The sequence below is a fragment of the Euleptes europaea genome, chromosome 2, assembly GCF_029931775.1.
Source record: "Euleptes europaea isolate rEulEur1 chromosome 2, rEulEur1.hap1, whole genome shotgun sequence".
Lineage (NCBI taxonomy): Eukaryota > Metazoa > Chordata > Lepidosauria > Squamata > Sphaerodactylidae > Euleptes > Euleptes europaea.
The window spans coordinates 1,696,178-1,722,850 of NC_079313.1; the positions used below are offsets into that span (position 1 = coordinate 1,696,178).

A 26,673-nucleotide genomic window follows, 5' to 3' on the forward strand; every position below is an offset into this window, starting at 1 on the left:
ACATGAACACATGAAGCTGCCTTATACTGCATCAGATTCTTGGCCCATCAAAGTCAGTATTGTCTATTCAGGCCAGCAGCGGCTTTCCAGGGTCTCAGGCAGAGGTCTTTCACATCACCTACTTGCCTGGTCCCTTCAACTGGAGATGCCGGGGATTGAACCTGGGACCTTCTGCATGCCAAGCAGATGCTCTACCACTGAGCCGCAGCCCCTTCCTATCTGCTTTGTGCTGAATCAGACCCTTGGTCCAGCAAGGTCGGTATTGTCTACTCAGACCGGCAGGGGCTCTCCAGGGTCTCAGGCAGGGGTCTTTCACATCACCTACTTGCCTAGTCCCTTTAACTGGAGATGCCACTGGGGATTGAACCTGGGACCTTCTGCATGCCAGAGGCTCTACCACTGAGCCACGGCCCCTCCCAGTATTAATATATGAATGTATAATTATACTAAACAAGCTTAGAAATATATAGGCTGGATGAAGATTTTAGAATAAATGTTTAAATCAGTGACTAATCAAAGAAACATCCGTATGGGCAGAATCAAAGACTAAAATTAAATTATATAGTCTGAAATATGTCTGTTCATATCCAGAACCTGAAGGGGTTCTTGTTCTCAGTACGAAGTATTGTAAGAGGAGTGTAAGTTGTATGTTTATTATTAAGTTTATTATTAAAAATAATAAAATATTATTTTTTTAAAAAGAAGTGAATAAATGTGTAGAGACCAGAGACAAGTCAGGGAGGCAGCTGTTTGCAAGTAACCCTTTGGTGGTGTTCATTTCCCTTTCCATGATCTTTGCCGAACTAGACATGAGAGAATTCCTTGTTCTCTACTCAAGGACAGATAGACTCACTTTCTAGCTGTATCTGAAGAAGTGAGCTGTGCCTCATGGAAGCTCCATCCCCTGCCAGAATTTTTGTTAGTCTTTACGGTGATCCTGGACTCATAGAATCATAGAGTTGGAAGGGACCACCAGGGTCATCTAGTCCACCCCCTGCACAATGCAGGAAATTCACAGCTACCTCCTCCTCACACCACCAGTGACCCCTACTCCACGCCCAGAAGATGGCCAAGATGCCCTCCCTTTCATCATCTGCTTAAGGCCATAGAATCAGCATTGCTGACAGATGGCCATCTAGCCTCTGCTTAAAAACCTCCACGGAAGGAGAGCCCACCACCTCCAGAGGAAGCCTCTTCCACCAAGGAACCACTCTGACTGTTAGAAAATTCTTCCTAATGTCTAGACGGAAACTCTTGATTTAATTTCATCCCATTGGTTCTGGTCCGACCTTCTGGGGCAACAGAAAACAACTCGGCACCCTCCTCTCTATGACAGCCCTTCAAGTACTTGAAGATGGTTATCATATCCCCTCTCAGTCTTCTCCTTTCTCTTGCTCTTTTCTACTGCTAGAGACGGACTAACACGGCTACCCATCGGGATCTATCACCATGGAAGGCACCCCACTTAGCCATACAGAATGGAAAGCCATCAACCTTGCAAAGAAACTTGCACACAGGTACTACAGACAGACCTCATCAGGGTTGCCAGCCTCCAGGTAGTAGCTGGAGATCTCCTGCTATTACAACTGATCTTCAGCCAATAGAGATCAGTTCCCCTGGAGAAAATGGCTGCTTTGGCCCTTGGACTCTATGGCATTGAAGTCCCTCCCCAAACCCTGCCCTCCTCAGGCTCCACCCCAAAAAAAACCCGCCAGTGGCGAAGAGGGATTTGGCGGCCCTAGACATCGTCTTACAAGACAAGAGTGTGTTTGAATGGGGCAATACCAACCAAGGAAGCTCCAGGTTTGCTTCAGGTGGAGGGTGCATGGATGCGTGGAGGGATTTCTCCCAAATTCAACCGAGCCCCCTGTTGAGTTATTTGCCTTCTTTAAGAGAGGCGCACGGGAAACGGGCATGAGGGACGAAGGATGTATTACAATATCCTCCCTGAATTTGTCCAGTCTCTTCTTTAAAAGCTATTTTAGCTAGTGTAAGAAGCAACTGTTGGGAATGAATTGCAAGGTCTCTCTCTGGCGTACACACCCACACAAGGAAATCTCGCTGAAGCTCTCCAGTGCCCTTCCCGGAGTCCAAGCGAAAAGGTTTTTTTGGCTGCGGCTCTAAGCCGACAATGAAGCTCCTCAAAAATAATATTTCAGAGAGGGGAAATTAATTCCTCGTGTGTGTCCGCACGCGCGCAAACACACACACACAGCCTGTGGCAAAAAAAAAAAAATTGGCCAATGCTCTCAAGTGTGACATTCAATTACACAGTTCTGACTCTGCACAACAACAGAGGTTTGTTGGAGGCAAAAAAAAAAGAGAGGAAAAAAGAAAATTTCCTTAGCGGCCTCTCCCCGTTCTCCTTCTCCCTTTCCTTCTCCTCCCTCCCCAAACCAAAGCCCTAATCGCCCCCCCCCCATTGCCTCTGTCACTTCTCACAATCAAGAATGTCACACAGGGAAATGGTGTGAAATTTTTTAAGGAACAGGAGAAGACCAGACAATGTTATTTTTTTAAAGGAGGGAGGGATTTGCTAGCAAGGCAGCTTTAACAAAGAGTACACTTCTTAAACAGGGCTTCTTCTGAGCCCTGGAACCCGCGAGATTCAGCCTCGCAACCAGTTTACAACACCGGGGCTCAACAATAGGCAACCCCAAAGGTGGAAAGAGTTGCCAACCTCCAGGGTGTGGGAGGAGATCTTTGGCTGTTACAACTGATGTCCAGCCGAAAGAGATCAAGTTCACCTGGAGAAAAGGGTCACTTTGGCAATCCATAGAATCATAGAGTTGGAAGGGACCACCAGGGTCATCTAGTCCAACCCCCAGCACAATGCAGGAAATTCACAACTACCTCCCATACACACACCCAGTGACCCCCTACTCCATGCCCAGAAGATGGCCAAGATGCCCTCCCTCTCATGAACTGCCTCTGGTCATAGGAGCATCATTGCTGACAGATGGCCATCTAGCCTCTGCTTCAAAACTTCTGAGGAAGCCTGTTCTACTGAGAAACTGCTTTAACTGTTAGGAAATTCTTCCTAATGTCTAGATGGAACTCTATGGCATTAAGGTCCCTCACCTTCTCAAACTCTGCCCTCCTCAGGCTCCGCCCCAAAAACCTCCAGGTATTTCCCAACCCATAGCTGGCAATGCTAAGCTGCATGGTAAGGCCATCTTGGGTTGCCAACCTCTAGGAAGTAGCTGGCAATCTCTGCTCTTGCAACTGATCTCCATCCGACAGAGATCAGTTCCCCTGGAGAAAATGGCCGCTTTGGCCACTGGACTCTATGGCATTGAGGTCCTTCCCCACCACAAACCATGCCCTCCTCAGGCTCCACCCCAAAAACCTCCCGCCGGTGGCGAAGAGGGACCCGACGACCCTAAGGCCATCCCATCCTCTAGCAAATACACACGGCCTGTGCGTAGGCGCTGTACGGGCTGAACGGCAAAGCCAGCGACGGCGTCAGGATCCCCAACTGCCCCACCATCTGCTGCATCCGGCGCAACGTCCGCTCCTTGTCAGTGTCCGCAAATTTCACCACGAGGCTGGAGGAAGCGCCCTGAAGGGACAGAGAAGAAGGAGAGCGGTTGGAGAAGAGGGGCAACTCGGAGAGAGGCAGGGCCAACGTTAGCCGCTCTGAGCCCGGTTTTGGCCGGGAGGACAGCGGGTTATAAATCTAATAAAATAATAATAATAATAGGATCGACAGGGTCTGCGAGGTCTCCAGACATGCCACTGTTTTCTTCGCCGTCACTGCCCGTTTGCTGGCAATGATGAGCAAGTGAAGGAGTACAGATGGAAGAGGAAGAGGGGTGGGCAAGAGGATGGGGAAGGGCCATAGCTCAGTGGTAGAGCCTCTTCTTGGCATGCAGAAGGTCCCAGGTTCAATCCCCAGCATCTCCAGCTAAAGGGCCTAGGCAAGTAAGTGATGTGAAAGACCTCTGCTTGAGACCCTGGAGAGCCGCTGCCAGTCTGAGTAGACAATACTGACTTTGATGGACCAAGGGTCTGATTCAGTATAAGGCAGCTTCATGTGTTCATGTGTTCTGGGGAAGGGCCATAGCTCAGTGGTAGAGTCTCTGCCTGGCATGCAGAAGGTCCCAGGTTCAATCCCCGGCATCTCCACTTAAAGGGACCAGGCAAGTCGGTGATGGGAAAGACCCCTGCCTGAGACCCTGGAGAGCCGCTGCCTGTCTGAGCAGACAATACTGACTCTGATGGACCCAGGGTCTGATTCAGTATAAGGCAGCTTCATGAGTTCATGATGGAGGGGAGGGGCCGTGGCTCAGGGGAAGAGCCTCTGCTTGGCATGCAGAAGGTCCCAGGTTCAATCCCCAGCATCTCCACTTAAAGGGACCAGGCAAGTCGGTGATGGGAAAGACCCCTGCCTGAGACCCTGGAGAGCCGCTGCCTGTCTGAGCAGACAATACTGACTCTGATGGACCCAGGGTCTGATTCAGTATAAGGCAGCTTCATGAGTTCATGATGGAGGGGAGGGGCCGTGGCTCAGGGGAAGAGCCTCTGCTTGGCATGCAGAAGGTCCCAGGTTCAATCCCCAGCATCTCCACTTAAAGGGACCAGGCAAGTCGGTGATGGGAAAGACCCCTGCCTGAGACCCTGGAGAGCCGCTGCCGGTCTGAGCAGACAATACTGACTCTGATGGCCCCAGGGTCTGATTCAATAGAAGGCAGCTTCATGTGTTCAACTGATGCAGACCCTTGGAGGCCCTCGCACCGAGGGTGCCCATTGAGAGAGAAGCCCCTTACCCCAAAACCCAGTGTCAGAGGGCAGCAGAGGAAGAGCGGCCTTTATTTATTTATTGAAAACATTTATTAGCCACCTTTCTCCCTTGCAGAAGAACTCAAGGCAATTTACAACATAACGAAAACATCCTTTAAAAACAATAAAAACAACAATGATAAAAACCCATTCAAAGGCACCAATTAAAAAACTCCAATTAGGACTGCCAATAAATAAAACCTAAATCGGTCACATGCTGTCCTGAATAAAACGGCCTCCTGAAGACGGGGAGTGAGGGGCCCCGGCGCAACTCCCTGGGGAGGTTATTCCATAATTGTGGGGCTGCCACCGAAAAGGCCCTCTTGGGTGCCCACCAGATGAGCATCGTAGATTATTGGGACAGTCAGAATTCTGGGGAATTTAAAGCCATTCCCTGCTCCTCAGTCATTTCTTTCCTGCACCAGTTTTGCCTTTCAGGTTTCTAATTAGAATTGCTTTCCATCCGCCCCCCTTTTTTTTCTATTTCAGAAAAAACATTGGTTTCCTTAGGGTGATCTCCAGAAGCCATGAGAGGTGGTTCTCCAGGATCAGAGGAGCATGCCTATTAGGTGCCATGGAACCCAGGCAGGATGGTGCTGCTGCAGTCGTCTGGTTTGTGGGGCTTCCTAGAGGCACCTGGTTGGCCACTGTGTGAACAGACTGCTGGACTTGATGGGCCTGGGTCTGATCCAGCTTTTCTCCCTCTCTCGTAATACTAGAACCGTGGGGGTCATCTGCTGAAGCTGTATTCATGGCTACTAAGTAAAAATGGAGACTAGTCATGATGCATACCTATTCTCTCCAGGATCAGAGGAGCATGCCTGTTATATTAGGTGCTGTGGAGCACAGGCAGGCTGCTGCTGCAGTCGTCTTGTTTGTGGGCTTCCTAGAGGCACCTGGTTGGCCGCTGTGTGAACAGACTGCTGGACTCGGTGGGACTTGGTCTGATCCAGCAGGGCCTTTCTGATGTTCTTATGTGGTCGCAGAGAAATTTAAAAGGAGGAGCTATGTAAAGGAATCTCAAAGAGCAGTTTCTCTCTGAGCATGTACAGAGGGCTGCTTCCTCTGCACCCCTCCTCCTGGCCATCTAAAGATCCCCAGTCTCAAATACATGGCTCTGTGACCTTAAGGTTCTTACCACAAGGGCAGCACTAATGCGGCTGAACACACAGCCTGGCTTCTCTGCCTTACCTCCCTTCAGGGCGGTTTGCCTCTGGCTGATTTCTGCTCACCTCTCGTGAGTGGCAGGTTGATTCAGTGAAAAGAACACAGGTGAAAGGCCCCGAGCAGCGTGGGATGAGAGAGAACTGTGCCGATGTAGCCACCCTAGTGCTGCTTCTGTCTACCACTTGGTTAAGAACATAAGGAAAGCCCTGCTGGATCAGACCCAGGCCCATCAAGTCCAGCAGTCCGTTCATGCAGTGGCCAACCAGGTGCCTCCAGGAAGCCCACAGGCAAGACAACTGCAGCAGCACCATCCTGCCTACTTTCCATAGCACCTAATAGAATAGGCATGCTCCTCCGATCCTGGAGAGAATAGGAATGCATCATGACCAATATCCATTTTGACTAGTAGCCATGGATAGCCCTCTCCTCCACGAACATGTCCACTCCCTTCTTCAAGCCTTCCAAGTTGGCAGCCATCACCACATCCTGGGGCAGGGAGTTCCACAGTTTAACTATGCTTAACAACTATGGTTGTTTGCCTCTGGCTGGTTTCTGCTCACCTCAGGTGTGTGGCAGATTGATTCAACAGAACACAGGGGAAAGGGCACTAGCGCTGCGGGAAAAGAGAGAACCGGGACCGACGCAGCCCCCCTAGTGCTGCTTAGCCCGCCACTTGGTTGCTCACCCCTGGCTGGCCTCTGCTCGCCCCAGGTGAGCAGCAAATTGCGACGCCGCATAGAACCCTGGAGAAAGGCCGCCAGCAAGATAGCGGCCCCTCAGACTCTTACTCACAGGCATAGTTTGGCTGCCGTGGAGGGCGTGGATCGCCGCTTGAGCCTCCGTGTGAGAGGAGAATTTAACGAAGGCACAGCCTGGAGAACAGCATAGTTGGGGAAGAGAAAATAAGAGAGACAGAGAGAAGGGCAGGAAGAAAAACAGCAAGTGAGAGCAAAGTAGAGAGTCTAAGGAGCTTTGCTCCGCTTTACAAAGGGAGGGAAGGAGCCTATCCTGCATGGCTCTTAGCACAAGGCTTTATAAAGGCAGCCCATATGCCCCCAATGCACACACACACACATACAGAGGCCATTTATGCAGGGTCGATTCTGCTCCTCCCTCAATGCTGATTTTTTAAATCCGACCTTTACAATGACTATTCACCGTCCCGATGCAAGAGGAGAAAGTCAAACAAATTCCACCCCTCCACACACTCGCCTGCTCCTTCGTTCCTTCGTTTGCATAGCCATTAGCAATAGCCATTTGCATAGCTAAGCTGGGATTCTGCACGCTTCCTTCAATGCATGCTTCGGTGTGGGGGCAGAGCAAATACAAAAGGTCGCGTTAAAGGGGCTCTTAAGAAATGCGAAGCAGGTATGCTCCCGGCTTCTGGCTTCTTCGCAGTGACTGGAATGAAGGTTCCCCGTGAAGAAATTAAAAAAAATATGCGAGGTGCTTCAGCCTGCTAATTACCAAGCATAAACGGCCACACACACACCTGGTTTCACCAAAAAGCCCCTCTCACTACTTCACTGCCTTTAGGCACGGAGTCCTGCTCTTTAAAATTACGATGGGTCTACGTAGCACTCGCAGCGCATACCGAAAGCACAAAACCCTTCGCTTAAAAAAAAACACTATACAAAATAATTGCTCCCCAAAATCAACCACGTTATTAGCATATAATCGATACAATCACAACCTGTCGATAATGTTGCTGCAGTCCTGATAACATTTTAAACTGATAATTTAGGAGATCCCACCAAAAATGTTCTTAAAAGATATTCCTTAAAAGAGATTAAAAGACATTTCTGCCAATGCAATTGAAATACTCAGTTGTTTTAAAAATACAACCCACAGGTTACTAGTCCTCATGGCTGAAAAGGAGAGACATATCACCGATACACATTCAAACTGGTTTCAGAAGAGTCGAAAGGCAGACGTGAGAAACTGTTCCCTATTTCATTTATTTTTATGTGAATTATTTATCAGCAGTTTTGGTTCTCTGCTTCTCACTGTTGGCTTTATAGACGCATTTGCATCATTGTGCAGATTTTACATACAATTTACATGGCGTTTATAGCTATAATGTGTGTCATTTATACATTTGCAAAATGAGTACATTTTACAGGGAACATTTGGAGAGAGAAAAACAGGACATGCTGAAAATAAAGAATCGCAGGTTTGATTTGCACGAGGAAGAAGGCAAATCAGAACAGGGATTTCTCCGGCTGAAACGGGAGGAAGGAGCAATCTGAAATCAGCCCAGAAGCCAAAAACAAATACCAAGAACTGCAGCTTTGCTAAAGTAGCCAGATTAGTAGGGTTGCCAGGTCCCTCTTCACGGAGGTTTTTGGGGCGGAGCCTGAGGAGGGCAGGGTTTGGGGAAGAGATGGACTTCAATGCCATAGAGTCCAATGGCCAAAGTGGCCATTTTCTCCAGGGGAACTGATCTCTATCAGCTGGAGATCAGTTGTAATAGCAGGGGATCTCCAGCTAGTACCTGGAGGTTGGCAACCCTATTGATTTGCAAATCTTGAGCAGCATAATATTAGTAAACTTTCAAAGAATTGGCAACAGTCTTAGCAAACCTAAAGTCCCGGAATTTTTTGGGAGGGACCCTCTGGGAAACTGTTTTGAATCCAGATTGCATTTTGTAGTGTGGGCAGGCCCCCAGTTCCCGACTGGACTGAAAGCCAGAGGATATCAGACAGACCTTTGCTGTTCCCATCCGGACCTCTGAGCACCGTACATTCGTCGATTACTCCAAATGGTTCGAAAAGCCGCAGAATGTCTTCCTCCGACTGCTGCTTATTCAGCATGCCCACAAAGAGTTTCCTGTCCCCTAGAAGCAAAACACAGAACCATCAACTTTCTGGGAGGGTTCTCAGGATTTTAGAGAAACCAAAAAAGCAGGGAACAGGGGTATTTCTCAAAGAACAGTGATCTAGGAGGGGGCAGGAGTTCTTTTTTTAAAATTATTATTTAGCTTTTTCTTTGTAGATCATTTATTCTTATTCTTGTTATTCGTATTATTAGCAAAACATTTATATCCCACCTTTCCTCTTGGTTCATTTGTACCAAGTACATAGGTTGTATGTAGGATTGCCAACCTCCAATTGCCAAAGTGGCCAATTGCCAAATTGCCAAAGCGGGCATTTTCTCCAGGTGAACTGATCTCTATCGGCTGGAGATCAGTTGTAATCGCAGGAGATCTCCAGCTAGTGCCTGGAGGTTGGCAACCCTAAACACTGGCCAAAAAAGTTCCTAGTAATCATGGGTGTGAAACAATCGCGTTTGTCAGCCTCACTCTTCTTGAAAGTACGCGACCCCCACCATGCGAAATCTGACAATCTGCAGGGGAGCTGGAACAAAGTTCAGAGCGACGGGTGGGATGCACGGAATATAATGATGCAAACATCGTAGAATAAATAGTGGTGAAATCAGACTACCCATGCAGATGTGCTTAGTTTCTATGATTCATGCAGGTCGTTTGAAAGAATTCAGCTTTCCTGCCCGTAGACTTTTGGTTGCCTTGTTGTGGAATCTTTATGTGTTTTGGAACAGACTGTACAGACAGGTGCTTTTTAAAAGCCTTATCAGCACTCTGCAGAGAATAACCTTCCCAAGTGTGTGTGTGTGTGGTGTATGAGAGGGATTGGTGGGTACCAGTAGGGTTGCCAACCTCCAGACACTAGCTGGAGATCTCCCACTATTACAACTGATCTCCAGGCGACAGAGATAAGTTCCCCTGGAGAAAATGGCCACTTTGGCAATTGGACTCTATGGCACTGAAGTCCTTTCCCCTCCCCAAACCCTGCCCTCCTCAGGCTCCACCCCCAAAACCTCCCACTGATGGCGCAGAGGGAAATGGCAACTCAAGGTACCAGGTATGGAAATTTTTTGGAGATTTTGGGGTGAAGCCTAGGGTGGGTGGGGTTTTCAGCAGGGGAGGGACCTCAGCAGAGATTCCCCACTCCTCTACATGAGCGGCGGAGGCTAATCTGGTGAACCGGGCTGGTTCCCCACTCCTCCAAATGAAGCCAGTAGGGTAACCATGGGCTAATCACGGCTCTCTTAGCTCCACCTACCTCACAGGGTGTCTGTTGTGGGGAGGGGAAGGGAAGGTGATTGTAAGCCAGTTTGTTTCTTCCTTAAGTGGTAGAGAAAGTCAGCATATAAAAGCCAACTCTTCTTCTTTGTATGCTTTTCGGTCTGTTATTTAGATTTCAGAAAAGAAGGCGCAGCCGGAAATGACTAGGCTGGAGATCAGCGAAGCATCCCCAGATTTTGGGAAGGTTTCTGGTCCAACCGGGTTGCTTTTAATACGCACACCTCTAAATAGGGGGATGTGGTATCCCCCCACCACACAAAACATACCCAGCCTTCCTTTCAAACGGAGGGGGCCGTCTCAGCAAAACAATTAAGACGTGACAGGCCGATAGTGGGAATCATCTGAGGATCGCTGGGGACGGAGGGGACGCGGGGACCGAGGAGAGGACGTGTGGAGGGATAGCTTCTCCGGAACCGCACAAGAAGCTCCCTTATTGCATGCGACAGAATCAGAGGGGCCAGCTTCAAGCAGAAACCGATTTAACATGACGTGTGTCAGGAGAAATAGCGCAGGGGGCGCTATCTGTTGGCGGATGCACTGACCTGGAAATATATATATATATATATTTCGCAAAGAACTTCAAGGGAAGCGACAAATGCATCTGTCTGTTGGATCTGTGCGTGAGTTACTGCTCTGGGCGTGCAGAAACACTGCGAACGGGCTCCTCTGAGGGCAGTCATTCCCAAACCACCACGAGGGAATGAATCCGTCTCGCCTGCCACAAGGAGCACACCTTTGATAGCCGCAGGAAGCCCACCAAGAAGGTTGCCCGCTGCATCTCTGCATGATTTGCCGCTTTTGTCCTTGCCTCTTTTCAATCGGTCTGCTGCATCACTGTGCTAATGGGATTCAACCATCCCCAGTGCAGACACACAGCGGAATTAGTCACCTGGCCTCAAAAGAGGCCACCCGTCGTGTATCTGCATGACTCACTGCTCTGTCCTCGCTTCCTGTCAATCCAGCCGCTGCAACTCTGCAATGGGTAGGATTCAAATCAGCCCCAGTGCAGACATGTAGAGGAAGAGGAAGAGTTGGTTTTTATACCCCGACTTTCTCTAACTTTTAAGGAGAATCAAACCGACTTACAATCTCGGGGGGGGGGGTGGTGGTGGTGGTGGTGGTGGGTAATTTGGAATTTCCTGCATTGTGCAGGGGGTTAGACTAGATGACCCTGGTGGTCCCTTCCAACTCTATGGTTCTATGTTGATGGCGTGCCTACAATCCAGTAAGCTCGTCACTCAGTCAAAGAAGGAAACAAGATTGATCTGGCGGGACCTGTTGGGGACAAATCCATGCTGACTTCCCCGGATCACCCAGCTGTCCTCCAGATGCTCGCAGATTGATCCCTTCAAAATCTGCTCCAGTATCTTCCCTGGGACAGAGGGAAAGATGGTTCGAAACAGGGCAGTTCCCAATGACCCGTGGCAACAAGGGGCCAGAGGATGGGAGGGCAGTTTTCCCCGGCTCCCACGGGCTTAGTGTGCCAGAACAAAAACGCAAGGGTGGTACCCCTCCTTTGGGATCTTGTTCCTCACATGGGTCTGCCTGAGCGGATGGCCTGCCTGCTCCAATTAGCGTGGCAGGCCTTGACGGCCAAGCTCCTCACGAGGAGAGACACCGTGGCAAGCCACACGCCCACAAAACACAGTAGAGCACGCGCGTCTGTCTCCCTTCCTCCTTCGCCAAGCCTTGTCTCTTTATGAGCAATTCCTGACGGAGCAAAACGTTCGTCGTTGTGACAGGCAGGAAAGCAAGGCCTCTGTGTTGCGAAGACCCCCGGGGGTGCCAAGCTCTTCTACATGGGGGGGGGGGAGGACACTGCCTCACTAGCAAGATCCCACTCCATAATGGGGGGAGGAGACCACCCAGCATTGGGGGCTGTGGTCAGCAGGTGACTCTCCCTCACAGGGGTAAGTGTAGGGTCGCCAGGGGTGGAGCCTGAGGAGGGCAGCGTTTGGAGAGGGGAGGGACTTCAATGCCATAGAGTCCAATTGCCAAAGCAGAAATTTCCTCCAGGTGAACTGATCAACTATACACACTTGACATATGACATAAAGAAAATTCTACAGTGTCATTGGCATGTTATTGACCACATTCCTGGCTGCAATACACCTCCGATTTTGGGTCTAAGAAAAACTTGCTCCCTCAGGGACCAACTCATCAAAACCGACATTACATCTCCTGAACAACGCATTTCCGCATGCGGGCACTTTAAATGTCACGGCTGTGCCGCTTGTCCATTTAGCGTGCCAGTCAAACAGGTCACATCCACCGATGGCAAGTTCACTTACACACTCAAGCACTTTTCCAATTGTGCTTCAGCTTATGTTGTATATGCCCTAATTTGTTCGTGTGCACCCCCAAAAATGTACGTGGGTTGCACAGTCCGACAAGTAAGACTGCGCATTGGGGAACATCGCACAAGAATGAGGGCCCAAACGAAGGACGCGCTGGTCGTCAACAACTTCCTTAGCCATGGCCACAGTGATCGTGATTTGAAATTTTTCGTACTTTGGCAGTACCAACCCAGGATTTTCCAAGCCCAGGATGTCCCAAAAAATTTGAACTATCAAGAAAGACGCTTCATCTTTATGTTTAAAACTCTGGCCCCTAGCGGGCTCAACACTGAATTCGATCTTTCTTGTTTTTTATAATTCTATACTGTCTCTTTAAGCTCAGTAACTTGCCTCTCATCTTGAACATGCAGCTGTATGTATTTTAGAATGGTCTCTAGACCTCTTTCTGAAGAGTTTGGAAACCTGTTTGGTGTCTTTCATGTCAGTATGGGTAAGCTCCTTTATACCTTGTCAATTTCATCCTGCTTCGACAACTTCAGATAGATCTTTAGTTATATCTTTTTTTGAAATCATAGCACTTTGTAACATTGTTTATTACGCTCTAGAAACAGCCTGAAACTATGAAGCATTGCAGTTGTACTTTCCAATGTTGATTCCGTGGGTAAGCTATCCTACATTGTTAAATAGCATAAGTTTTGCTTTACTTAGGAATGTTCTGCCACGTTATTTCTGTCTGTTTTTAGAAATTGATGTTGAACACCACTATGGTCCTTTAACCAGTTACTGGGTCGGCAAGCTGAAGAAGATTCTCGAAACGCGTCCTTGTTCTGGACCCTTATCTTGAACCTCAGCTATGGACTTGTATTTTCGCTCTCTGTAATTTGCATGGGGGAAGCACATATTTTTTAATTCAAATGTTAGTGCGGATTGCCACCATTGAGATATTTCAGTCCTCAGCGACTTTTGTTTAAGCCCGAGTGGGCAGTTGGTTTGTGTTAACCAGGTTGGTTACTTTCGGTTTAAGCCCTGCGAGGCGTTCCGTGTGCATTAACATGCACTTGTTTTCTAATTCATTTTTGTTTGCTCTTGATAGTATAGTAAATTAATTCTTGATAACTGATAAGCCTTGTCTTATTCACGCTTTTTGTCTTAGTATAGTGAGCCTCGTGCTGCCTTCTCCTACAACCTCCAGGTACTAGCTGGAGATCTCCAGCTATTACCTCCAGCTGATAGAGATCAGTTCCCCTGGAAAAAATGGCACTAATCATTAAAAGGAAAAAAAAACCCTAAAAAGACCAGATGAAGTTACCAGCCACTAGGACTACCGTCCTACGCATAGGTAGCACTGAACTTAGTGCGACAAACTCTCGAGTAAACCGATTTGCTAATTTCCAAGACTGCATTCATAAGCATGCTCACCCTGAAGAAAACCATAGACTGCTGGGATCTACTTCCAAGTAAGCATAGCTAGGATTAGGCTTTATATGAGCAGATGATGAGAGGGAGGGCATCTTAGCCATCTTCTGGGCATGTAGTGAGGGTCACTGGGTGTGTGTGTGGGGAAGGTAGTTGTAAATTTCCTGCATTGTGCAGGGGGTTGGACTAGATGACCCTGGTGGTCCCTTCCAACTCTATGATTCTATGATTAAGGCATCTTCTTCTTGCATCAGCTAATACTATTTATTTAACTATTGCAAGTAAGGGCGTTCAGTGTTCCAAAAGGACTGCGATTGAATATAGCAAGGGCAAAAAAACTATTTTAATTCCTTAATTCCATTTTTAAAAACAGATTTCATATCTTTTCATCATGACAAGGATGGCAAGAAACAGATGGAACTTCGTCAGAGACATGACACATTTCCCCACATCTTGTAATATCTAAATCTCTAATCTCTGAACCCCGCCCTCCTCAGACTCCGTCCCCAAAACCTCCCACAGGTGGTGAAGAGAGACCTGGGAACCCTACTGGAGGTTGGCAATAGGGTTGCCAGATTCCTCTTTGCCACCAGCGGGAGAGTTTTGGGGAGGCGGCTAAGGAGGACAGGGTTTGGGGAGGGGAGAGACTTCAATGCCATAGAGTCCAAAGGCCAAAGCGGATGTTTTCTCCAGGGGAACTGATCTCTATCGGCTGGAGATCAGTTGTAATAGCAGGAGATCTTCTGCTATTACCTGGAGGTTTGGAAATCAGCACAGATGCGAAAGCTATTAGTAAAGTGCAAACATTTATATAAATAGCTACACAAATACAACATTGAGTATAAACTAGCCTGTTATATACAACCCATGAACTATCCTAATAAACATGTATACCTACGTGGAACTTTCTGACTATCCAGATTCCGATAACAGCATTAAAAATAGAAGTCGAAATATGGAAGTAGTGAGCTTATAAAAGTGAATGAATATTGTAAGTATAAGTGGTATAAATGTAAGTATAATTTTGAGGACTATTTTATGGATAAATATTACTGTATGTAATTTTTCGTATATTAAGGGGGGACTGAGGAAGAAATTGAGAAAAGAAACCGAAACGGCAGTATCCCCGCTTCTCTGTGGCTCCACTTTGTGGGATCCTTTGCGGAACCACTCCTTACATGAAACTTGGACTATTTTGGATTTCTTACATGAAAATTGGATGACTGTATAAAAACTTTGATTGTATGTTTATGTGTGTATCCATGTTTATTAGGATAGTTCATGGGTTGTATATAATAGGCTAGTTTATGCTCAATGTTGTATTTGTGTAGCTATTGATATAAACGTTTGCACTTTACTAATAGCTTTCGCATCTGTGCTGATTTCCAAACCTGTGGTGCTAGTACAGTGGTGTCTATTTCCTACAAACATTACCTGGAGGTTGGCAACCCTAGGTAAGTGGCATTCATTCAGTGAGGAAACAAAGAGGATCATCGGCGGAATACCACTGGGGTGGGACTTGGCCCTCACAAATCTAATTACTAGGGTTGCCAACCGCCAGGTAGTAGCAGGAGATCTCCTATTCATTCAACTGATCTCCAGCCGATAGAGATCAGATCACCTGGAGAAAAATGGCCGCTTTGGCAATTGAACTCTATGGCATTGAAGTCTCTCCCCTCCCCAAACGCCGCCCTCCTTAGGCTCCACCCCCAAAATCTCCCGCCGGTTGAGAAGAGGGACCTGGCAACCCTACTAATTACCCCAGTCATTTGGTCTTTAGATCTTGGAACTCCTTGGAATTAGGAATCCTTTTTTTTTTTTTTTTTTGCCAGTGACTCGCTGGAAAGAGATTCTGAAATCTGATGAAATTGGGCTAGTCTGGGCCATCCAGGGCAGGGCCTTTTAAACATGGTTCCAATTAAATCATACACTCATAGAATCATTAAATCATAGACTCATTAAACCAATTAAATCATAGACTCATAGAATCATAGAGTTGGAAGGTGGCCATAGAGGCCATCTAGTCCAACCCCCTGCTCAATGCAGGATCAGCCTAGAGCATCCCTGACAAGTGCTTGTCCAGCCTCTGCTTGAAGACCGCCAGTGAGGGGGAGCTCACCACCACCCGAGGCAGCTGAGTCCACTGTTGAACAACTCTTACTGTAAAAAAAAAATCCTAATATCCAGCTGGTACCTTTCTGCCTGCACTTTAAACCCATTATTGTGAGTCCAATCATCTGCTGCCAACAGAAAAGGCTCCCTGCCCTCCTCTAAGTGACAGCCCTTCAAATAAAGAAAGCAATTATGTCCCCCCTCAACCTCCTTTTCTCCAGACTAAACATTCCCAAGTCCCTCAGCCTTTCCTTGTAGGGCTTGGTTTCCAGGCCTCTGATCATCCTCGTTGCTCTCCTCTGCACCCGCTCGATTCTGTCCACATCTTTTTTGAAGGGAGGCCTCCAGAACTGTGCGGGCTGACCAATGCGGTGTACAGCGGGACTACAGCGGATGAGCTGTGGCTCAGTGGCAGAGCCTCTGCTTGGCATGCAGAAGGTCCCAGGTTCAATCTCCGGCATCTCCAGTTAAAGGGACTAGGCAGGTAGGTGATGTGAAAAGACCTCTGCCTGAGACCCTGGAGAGCCGTTGCTGGTCTGAGAAGACAATACCAACTTTGATGGACTGAGGGTTTGATTCAGTATAAGGCAGCTTCAGGTGTTCATCTTGGATTTTGGATGTTATGCCTCTGTTGATGCTCCCCAAGATCACGTTAGCTTTTTCGTCGCTGGAGTGTGTGTGTGTGTAAGATTCCAGTTTTTAAAGAGGGCCATGAGAACTTGCACGTAATAGAGTAAATTCTGAACAGTGCAATCCCAAGCGAAGTTACACTTTTCTAAATCCACTGACATCAGTAGGCTTAGAAGGATGCAGCTCCATTTAGGACGACGCTGCCAGTTTATGCAATTGAAGTAAGTTGTGGGGAGTGGCCCTTAGCTACTACCTGCACGTCTTTGTAGGACTGGGGATTCGCAGAGCGGAATCCAGCCGAAGCCATTAGCCTGCACACAATGGATTTTATTGGTGTGTGTGTTTGGGGGGGAGACCTGGGTTCAAATCCCCACTCCATTGTGAAGCTTTTCAGATGCTGCTGAGGGGATTGCTCTCTTGCAGCCTAGCCCAGCTCACAGGATTGTTGAAAGGATCGACTGAGGAAGGGGGAAGGAACCCACAGACACAGCTGGAAGCTCTGCAGAGGGATGGTGGGATAAAAAATCAAATAACCAAATAAATGCCCCACTTTTCTTCATGGAGCCCTTGAGGCAGCTAAGAAACCACATTGTAAAACACAAGGACATAAAAATCAGCTATAAAACCACACAAATAAATATCAGTAGTGAAAAGTAAGGCCATTACAAGGAACAAAATCAATGGCTTAAACCAGAAAAAAAAACCATGTAAGTTCTATGCAAAGAAACTCAGATTCCTGGTTATGCGCTCCCCCCATATTTTAGCCTCACAACACCCCTATGAGGTAGGCTAGACTGACTGGGGGTGACTGCCTCAAGCAGGCTGTTATGGTTTGTGACAGGCACCCCCAGACACGCCATAACATTTAGTCTGATCTTTAGGCTGCAACTCCTCTGGGCTGGAAATCTGTCTCCTTTGCTCAGGACACTCTGTAGAGAGTAATAATCATAATAATACATTTATAAAAAGGCCAACAAGCTAACCATTACACAATACTGCCTCTCAAGTATTTAGGGATCTGTACGCCATTTGGTCACATTATGAGATTACAAGAGTCACTGGAAAAGACAATCATGCTAGGATTTAGGGATTTTTAAAAAGCATGTGAGAACAGAGCAGGACAGGCTAGGGTTGCCATCTCCGGGTTGGAAAATACCAGGAGAGTCTGGGGGTGGAGCCTGAGGAGGGTGGGGTTTGGGGAGGAGAGGGATTTCAATGCCATAGAGTCCAATTGCCAGGTGAATTGATCTCTATCGGCTGGAGATCAGTTGTAATAGCAGGAGATCCCCAGCTAGTACCTGGAGGTTGTACAAATAACTCACTCTACTGTAAGTAGTGTTGATACAAATAAAACAGTAGTAGGCAAAAGCAATAAAGCAATAGGCAAAAGATAGCAAGCAGCACAAACAGCAAAGCTGTCACTGTATTGCAATAAACATAAATAGGCAAACCAAGCTAGGCAACCGAGGTTACAAAGCGAAGACGTAGCAAAGGCGATAAGAATCAGCTAAGTGCTGATAATAAGTGCAAAAAAGTTCATGTAAGGCATGGAGTGATTTTCTAGTCAATTTCAATGTATCTTCAGGCGACGGAGATGTAGATGGTAACACGGCTCCGGACGTATTCCAGCGTTTTCGCTACAAAAGTAGCTTCATCAGCCACAAAGGCTTAATCTTACTATTCCTAGGATTAATTTGGAGCTCCCTAACGGGCTGCTATCTTGAGAATTCAGAATTCATTGAAATTCAACGAAGGTACATTGAAATTGACTAGAAAATCACTCCACGCCTTACATGAACTTTTTTGCACTTATTATCAGCACTTAGCTGATTCTTATCGCCTTTGCTACGTCTTCGCTTTGTAACCTCGGTTGCCTAGCTTGGTTTGCCTATTTATGTTTATTGCAATACAGTGACAGCTTTGCTGTTTTTGCTGCTTGCTATCTTTTGCCTATTGCTTTATTACTTTTGCCTACTACTGTTTTATTTGTATCATCAGTACCTGGAGGTTGGCAAACCTAGAGGGGAGGGACCTCAGCCGGGCATAATGCCATAGAGCTAGGGTTGCAATATCCAATAGGGTTGCAAAGGTCCAATAGCCACTGATGTATGTATTTTCAAGATAGTTCAGCAGAAGAAATATTGTTTTCCAAAGATGACACGGGGATACGGCCGTTTCAAATTTCTTCAAAACAATTCTTCATCAATCCCCAACCATCAAGAAAACTTGATTCATATCATTTTTGACTGCAGTTAAAGATACAAGATAGTCACCACGTTCCACTTAGGATACATTCAGTGCTGTAGTACAAATACATTCATCAGTGATTATTGGACTTTACTGTTATAGATATAGGATCTTGTTAGACCCATTGTTTTTGCATTGTTGTTGCTTACTATGTATAACTTTTCCAACAGAATCTTTTTGCATTTTGTAACTACATTGTTGTGTCGCTCCTGTGCTCATTTCCTAACTATATAGTATCAGTACAGTGGTGTCTCTCTTTTCTATTACCATTTATGTGACACGATGGCGAATTTAACGGATACTTTTTCATTCGGTGTAGCTGAGAGAGATAGAATTCTCCAAGTTTTAACTTCTACTACCTGGAGGCTGGCAACCCTATGTGCAGTACAACAGCTGAGGTTGCCAATTCTGGGTTGGGAAATTACAGGAGATCTGGGGGTCGAGTCTGGGAAGAGAAGGGCAGGGTTTGGGGCGGGGAGGGATCTAAGTTGGGTTTAATCCCGTCACGTCCACCATAAAAGCAGCCTCTTTCTCCAGGGGAACTGACCTCTGTAGTCTGGAGATCAGTTGTGACTTAGGGAGGGGCCATGGCTCAGTGGCAGAACCTCTGCTTTGCATGCAGAGGGCCCCAGGTTCAATTCCCAGCATCTCCAGTTAAAAAGGACCAGGCAGTAGGTGATGTGAAAAGTCCTCAGCCTGAGACCCTGGAGAGCCTCTGCCAGTCCGAATGGACAATACTGACTTGGGGGGACTGATGGTTCAATTCAGTACAAGGCAGCTTAATCTTTTCAAGATGGTCAGGGAAGGTGCAGTGGCTCAGTGGTAGAGCATCTGCTTGGCCTGCAGAAGGTCCCCGGTTCAACTCCTGGCATCTCCAGTTAAAAAGGACCAGGCAGTAGGTGATGTGAAAGACCCCTGCCTGAGACCCTGGAGAGCCAAGGAGAGGGACCATGGCTCAGTGGTAGATCATCTCTTCGGCATGCAGAAGGTCCCAGGTTCAATCCCCGGCATCTCCAGCTAAAGGGACCAGGCAAGTAGGTGATGGGAAAGACCTCCACCTGAGGCCCTGGAGAGCTTCTGCCAGTCTGAGCACACACATGAAGCTGCTTTATCCTGAATCAGACCCTGGGTCCATCAAAGTCAGTATTGTCTACTCAGACTGGCAGCGGCTCTCCAGGGTCTCAGGCGGAGGTCTTTCACATCACCTACTTGCCTAGTCCCTTTAACTGGAGATGCCAGGGATTGAACCTGGGACCTTCTGCATGCCTAGCATGTGCTTTACCACTGAGCCCCTCCCATGAACACATGAAGCTGCCTTCTACTGAATCAGACCCTTGGTCCATCAAAGTCAATATTGTCTGCTCAGACCCGCTCTCCAGGGTCTCAGGCAGGGGTCTTTCCCATCACCTCCTTGCCTAGTCCCTTTAACTGGAGATGCCAGGGATTGAACCTGGGACCTTCTGCATGCCAAGCAGAGGCTCTGCCACCGAGCCACAGCCCCGCCTGGCGGTTGGTTGCCCTCAGAGTTGGTGGGGAACCAGACGACCAACGGAGAGGGTAGCCAAGGCCAGGCAGGATTAAACCCGTCCTTCCGCTCGGTTGTAAGGATGGAGATCAGGCAGTCAGCCCGAAGACCCCGGAGGAAACGGTGGGGCTTCCCGGAGAATCCCGGCCTCTCATTATTGTGATTTATTTACATCGCGGCCAGTTCCTTTTTTTATCAAACGGGCTGTGGTTCGGCTCCCCCCGCCCCTTCTCCTCATCCTTTGCTCCCTCCCCACCCAACCTGCCCATCTGGCCGTTAAGTTATAGCAGCCTCTGGGAAATGAGAGGTTTCCATAGAAACCCTACTCCAACAATCAGGCAGAGAGAGAAAAGCAGGCGGAGGGGAGGGCAGGGAGAGGATATTTCCTCATTTCTGCAATCTCTGACCATCACAGCCATGTTTTCACTGGGGACAGGAAAGCCACTGAAATCCAGATTTCGGCTGCCGCCTTGGGGCTCTTATTAGGGTTGCCGACCGCCAGGTAGGAGCTGGAGATCTCCCGCTATTGCAACTGACCTCCAGCCAATGCAGATCAGTTCCCCTGGAGAAAATGGCAATTGGACTCCAGGGCATTGAAGTCTCTCCCCTCCCCAAACCCCGCCCTCCTCAGGCTCCGCCCCCAAAATCTCCAGGTATTTCCCAGCTAGGGTTAAGGCTGCCAACCTCCAGGTAGCATCTGGAGATATCCTGCTATTTCAACTGATCTCCAGCAGATAGAGATCAGTTCACCTGGAGAAAATAGCCGCTTTGGCCATTGGACTCTATGGCATTGAAGTCCCTCCCCTCCCCAAACCCTGCCCTCCTCAGGCCCCAAAACCTCCTGCTGGTGGCAAAGAAGGAGCTGTCAACCCTAGCTAGGGTTGACAACCTCCAGGTACTAGCTGGAGATCTCCTGCTATTACAACTGATCTCCAGCCGACAGAGATCAGTTCCCCTGGAGAAATTGGCCGCATTGGCCATCGGACTCTATGGCATTGAAGTCCCTTCCCTTCCCCTCCCCAAACCCCACCCTCCTTAGGCTTCACCCCAAAAACCTCCCACTAAAGGGAGGCTTTTGGGGAGGAGGGAGAGGGAGAAGTTTTTGGAGCAGAGCCTAAAGAGGTGGAGCCTAAGGAGGGCAGGTTTTGGGGAGGGAAGGGACTTCAATGCCATAGAGTCCAATTGCCAAACCCTAACCCTACTGGCAACCCTAGGGCCCTCCCCAGTTCCCCGTGGCCACACCCAAAGGCTAGTCATTTTATTAAACCGAAACGGCAGACCTATTTATTTCATTTTACTTTCTCCATGGATACCCCTCTTTTCTCCCCAGTGGGGACCCAGAGCGGCGTACATCCTTCTCTTGTCCATTTTACCCTCACAACAATCCTGTGAGGCAGGCTAGAATGGCAGTGTGCGACTGGCCCAAGACCACCCAGCAAACTTCCCTGGCAGAGCGGGGACTCGAACCTGGGTCTCCCAGATCCTACTGTGACACTCTGACCACTACACCATGCCTAATCTCAGTGGCAGGAGGAGGGGTTACAGTAACGGCACAAACAAGGACAGAAGACAACTACCTCCACGGCTTTCGCTGTCTGCAGGCTTCACCTGGATTGGCCGGGCCATCTGCAGAGAGACAGAGAGAGAGAGAGAGATGTTAAAAAGACAGGCCGCATCACTCAGGCGCATCCGTTTGCAGCAGCGTTAGACACATATAGCCTTAAATATATATATATATATATATATATATATATATTCATGCAATGTATGTTAATTAAAGTTAATCTCCTGCCAGGAGATTGGCAAGTATGAAAACTCCATGCTTTAGCTTCATTGCTAGCTAGCAGTTCGATGAGAGTAAGATGCTTTTAGGCGCGCTGCCAAGACCTTCGTTAAGTGTAAACATAGATAGAAACGGAAAAATGTTCTCCTCTTTGAATCCTGGTCGGGGGGGGGGGGGTAATCTGAATCCACTGTTGCTTTATTCTATGTGCCTCAAGCATCCTTTCTGTAACTTTCTCATCATATTATACTCAATTGGCTTGACATTGAAGATCTGATTATCTGTCTAAAAAAGGTAAAGGTCCCCTGTGCAAGCACCGGGTCATTCCTGACCCATGGGGTGATGTCATATCCCGACGTTTCCTAGGCAGACTTTGTTTATGGGGTGGTTTGCCAGTGCCTTCCCCAGTCATCTTCCCTTTACCCCCAGCAAGCTGGGGACTCATTTTACCGACCTCGGAAGGATGGAAGGCTGAGTCAACCTTGAGCCGGCAACCTGAAACCGACTTCAGTTGGGACTGAACTCAGGTCGTGAGCAGAGCTTTTGACTGCTGTACTGCAGCTTCCCACTCTGCGCCACGGGGCTCCTTGATTATCTATCTATGCATATCTATATCAGAAAACCTTGCTAGAAACCTTCCTGATAGATGTGAAGGATAAAGTTAGTTATGGGATAGTTTTCAGACCCTCGAAAAGATGTAATGTAAAGATTGTGATGCATAAACACAGATTAAGATTTGGTTCTAGTAGGTTATCCGGGTTGTGTGACCGTGGTCTTGGTATTTTCTTTCCTGACGTTTTGCCAGCACCTGTGGCCGGCATCTTTAGAGGAGTAACACTGAAGGACAGTGTCTCTCAGTGTCAAGTGTGTAGGAAGAGTAATATATAGTCAGAAAGGGGAGGGGGGTTGAGCTGAATCATTGTCCTGCAAAAAGTATCAAATTAAGATTTCCATGAAAGATTCCCATGAAAAAAGGTATATAAGGGACAGAAAAGTGTAAAACATTGGAGGTCTTTCTTAGACTTCCCGGACGGTGCGTTGGTATGTATAGAAACTTTGCCCTGTGAATGTTATGCTCTGTGTACTCTGTGCAAATCACGTAAACTAGTCTGTTGTGACTTTGCCTATATTCTGTTATACTCTTCTTATTCTTTGAGACTTGCTTTTAATATTTCTGAAGTTAGCAATAAAAAGAATCTCAAAGATTCAATAAGATTGCCTCTTTACTTTGAGTAAACTATTTCTGCCAAGGAACCATACCTTTCAGCAAGGTATACATCTTATCGATCTAGTCACTGACAACTGAGCTTCTTCACGTTCAACTTTCATTCATTCAGCACCAGTAGCACCACTGCATGTGAAATCAAGAGCACGCGCCTCAAAGTTGACCCTTTCAAAGAGGGCAGGAAGGGTTGCGTCAGTGTTTGGCTCTCGCGGCCCTTTCTCACATGCCCAGATAAATGGTGATCACCACTTTGGCAGTTGGACTCTATGGCATTGGAGTCCCTCCCCTCCCCAAACCCCGCCCTCCTCAGGCTCAGATGGTATCGCTTTACTCTGCTCTGGTTAGACCTCAGCTAGAGTATTGTGTTCAGTTTTGAGCACCGCAATTTAAGAAGTAGACAAGCTGGAAAGTGTCCAGAGGAGGGCAACAAAGATGGTAAGGGGTCTGGAGACCAAGTCCTATGAGGAAAGGTTCAAGGAGCTGGGTATGTTTAGCCTGGAGAGGAGAAGACTGAGAGGGGATATGATAACCATCTTCAAGTACTTGAAGGGCTGTCATGTAGAGGATGGTGCACAGTTGTTTTCTGTTGCCCCAGAAGGTCGGACCAGAACCAACGGGTGGAAATTAAATCCAAAGAGTTTCCATCTAGACATTAGGAAGGATTTTCTAACAGTTAGGGCGGTTCCTCAGTGGAACAGGCTTCCTCGGGAGGTGGTGGGCTCTCCTTCCGTGGAGGTTTTTAAGCAGAGGCTAGATGGCCATCTGTCAGCAATGCTGATTCTATGGCCTTAAGCATATGATGAAAGGGAGGGCATCTTGGCCATCTTCTGGGCATGGAGTAGGGGTCACTGGAGGTGTGTGTGGGGAGGTAGTTGTGAATTTCCTGCATTGCGCAGGAGGTTGGACTAGATGAACCTGGTGGTCCCTTCCAACTCTATGATTCTAAAACTTGCCCTCTCCTGGCTCCAAATTTCCATGAATTTTCCAATCTGGAGCTGGCAATTCTAGCAAGTGGATGTCACAAGACAGTCCACTGCAATAGCCCCTGAGAAGGTTCCAGTAGGCACCAAGGATGCCGTCTTCTAATGCCAGTTCAGACCACACAATTTGGAAGCTTCTTTGCCTTCTGGGAGACAGCGTGGTGTAGTGGTTAGAGCGCTGAGCTAGAATCTGGTTCAAATCTCCACCTGGTCATGGAGAGGACTGCTTGAGTCTGGGCCAGTCACTCCCTCCCTCAGCCCAACCTTCCTCACAGGGTTGTTGTGAGGATCAAATCAAAGAAAGGACACCCTTGGAAGAAAGGCAGGGGGAAAACACACTAGGTAGATTCATGCCCTTGTTTGTGCTGCCATTTACAGATCGGTGGCCGGCCTCTGAAAAGTCACACATGAAGCTGCCTTCTACTGAATCAGACCCCCCTCAGTCCATCAAAATCAGTATTGTCTACTCAGACCAGCAGCAGCTCTCCAGGGTCTCAGGCAGGGGTCTTTCACATCACCTACTTGCCTGGTCCCTTCAACTGGAGATGCCGGGGATTGAACCTGGGACCTTCTGCATGCCAAGCAGATACTCTACCACTGAGCCACAGCCCCTTCCTATCTGCCTTGTTCTGAATCAGACCCTTGGTCCATCTAAGTCAGTATTGTCTACTCAGGCCGGCAGTGGCTCTCCAGGGTCTCAGGCTGAGGTCTTTCCCATCACCTACTTGCCTGGTCCCTTTAACTGGAGATGCCGGTGATTGAACCTGGGACCTTCTGCATGCTAAGCAGAAGCTCTACCACTGACCCACAGCCCCTCTCCAACAGGTGCAAATGTCCCTGCCCCACGGAGGTGTTGGGTGATCTGCCCTCGCTCACTTCTTTCGTTTGCAATATGGAGACAATAATCCTGGCCTACCTTGTAAGGCTGTTGAGAGGACAACAGTGAGAGAACCCTCCGGAAGTGCTTTGGACACTGGAAAATGCTGTGGCCGGCTATCATCTCACTTCACCTGCGCTTATGGAGTTTGAATTGTAAACCACCTTGCCTGCAATGGCATTCAGTGACGGCGGCATCAGCTACCAGAGAGGTGAAAGAGGGAGAGGGAACTGCGTGTGGGAATGTTGCATCCGTGCATGCGCATGTGTGCACGGAGCCCAAAATGTACAGGGTTCCCCCCTGCCCTTTAGAGATTTCACTTCTAGAGCAACTGGGGAAGGCTTTGCAACGCATCTATCTAATGCATTTTTTTTTTTTAAAGGCCACTCTTCCAAAAAAGGAAAACATGCACAGGTACCAGAAAACAGAGGGCATCCTTGGCCAGGACGTGGGCTGTCTGGGAATTTGCACAAACGTTGCCCTAAACCCAATCCCCTCGGCGCTCCGTCTCTCTTTCTCTCCCCCCCCCCACTTCTCCTTCCCCAGTAGGCTTGTCACTCCTCTCGGGTTAAAAAAAAAAAAAAAAAGGCATGTCGCCATGGTAACGGCCGTGCGCCACTCGGAACTTGACATTTGTGGTTTCCATGGCAACTGGCTCTTGGGGCCTTTCCCTTGGCTTTTTTTTGGGGGGGGAAGGTGATGGGAAGAGAGGATATTAGCTGTTCCAAGGGGGTCTTCCCAGGAAGATTTGTGTGCATGCGGAGGGGAGCGTTTTCAGAGTCGCCGGCCAAATCTGGTCCATTTCCCCTTTTCGTTTTGGGTTGTGCGTGTGTGTTTTTTTAGCTTTGGGGGCCCGTTGCCAAAAAAAGCAAGGCTGATTTCTTTGTCGCTATATATACAGTGACTCTCCGTAGTTATCACTTAGGACATGCCTAGTATTGTGTTGAAGTGGGACAATGGAAATTGCTAAGCGACATCCAATGTCGAAACCTTTATTGGCATCAACCCCATCCGCCGAGAAGGTAATTGCACAGTTTCACTCAACGAAGTTCACCTGTGCCTGTTCCCAACAGCATTCACGGATCCTCATTGCTTGCTGCAAGGACTTGGCTACATAGTCAGTTGTGTCTGGGTGGACATAGAATCATAAAGTTGGAAGGGACCTCCAGGGTCATCTAGTCCAACCCCCTGCACAATGCAGGAAATTCACAACTACCTCCCCCCCCCACACCCCCAGTGGCTTAATAGTTCTATAGCTCAGCCCTTAGTCTAGAGCCAATCATAAAACCATAAAAAGACACCTGAATTCTCCATTCAGGCTGCACTCGTCTCGCTTGTGCATTTTAACAACAAAATCAGATTTTCACCTCTTTCTCCTAATGAGCCCCCTCTGATGACCTTCTACCTCTCTATTAGAGAATAATGAACCAATACACCTGCAATAGAACAACCCCACTGAAAAAGATGACAACGGTTACCCAGACCTCATTGCTAATGGTAAGGGGCTCACCGTATGGCCCACTTTCA

The 26,673-nt window shown here is 48.0% G+C and overlaps 1 protein-coding gene across 2 annotated transcripts in view; it reads right to left on the reverse strand.

The window, feature by feature from the left end:
- The window catches only part of CELF5 (CUGBP Elav-like family member 5), a 65,139-nt gene that overhangs the window by 5,609 nt on the left and 32,857 nt on the right, over positions 1-26,673 (reverse strand). The window contains exons 3-6 of one of the 2 annotated variants that reach the window (XM_056867483.1): positions 21,859-21,907; positions 8,657-8,785; positions 6,742-6,821; positions 3,416-3,562 (exon numbers count right to left, since the gene is read on the reverse strand). In XM_056867483.1, coding sequence (XP_056723461.1) covers positions 3,416-3,562; positions 6,742-6,821; positions 8,657-8,785; positions 21,859-21,907 — 405 coding nt within the window. Of the gene's footprint in view, positions 1-3,415; positions 3,563-6,741; positions 6,822-8,656; positions 8,786-21,855; positions 21,908-26,673 lie in introns of both variants that reach the window. The other variant, XM_056867484.1, reaches the window with a different exon arrangement.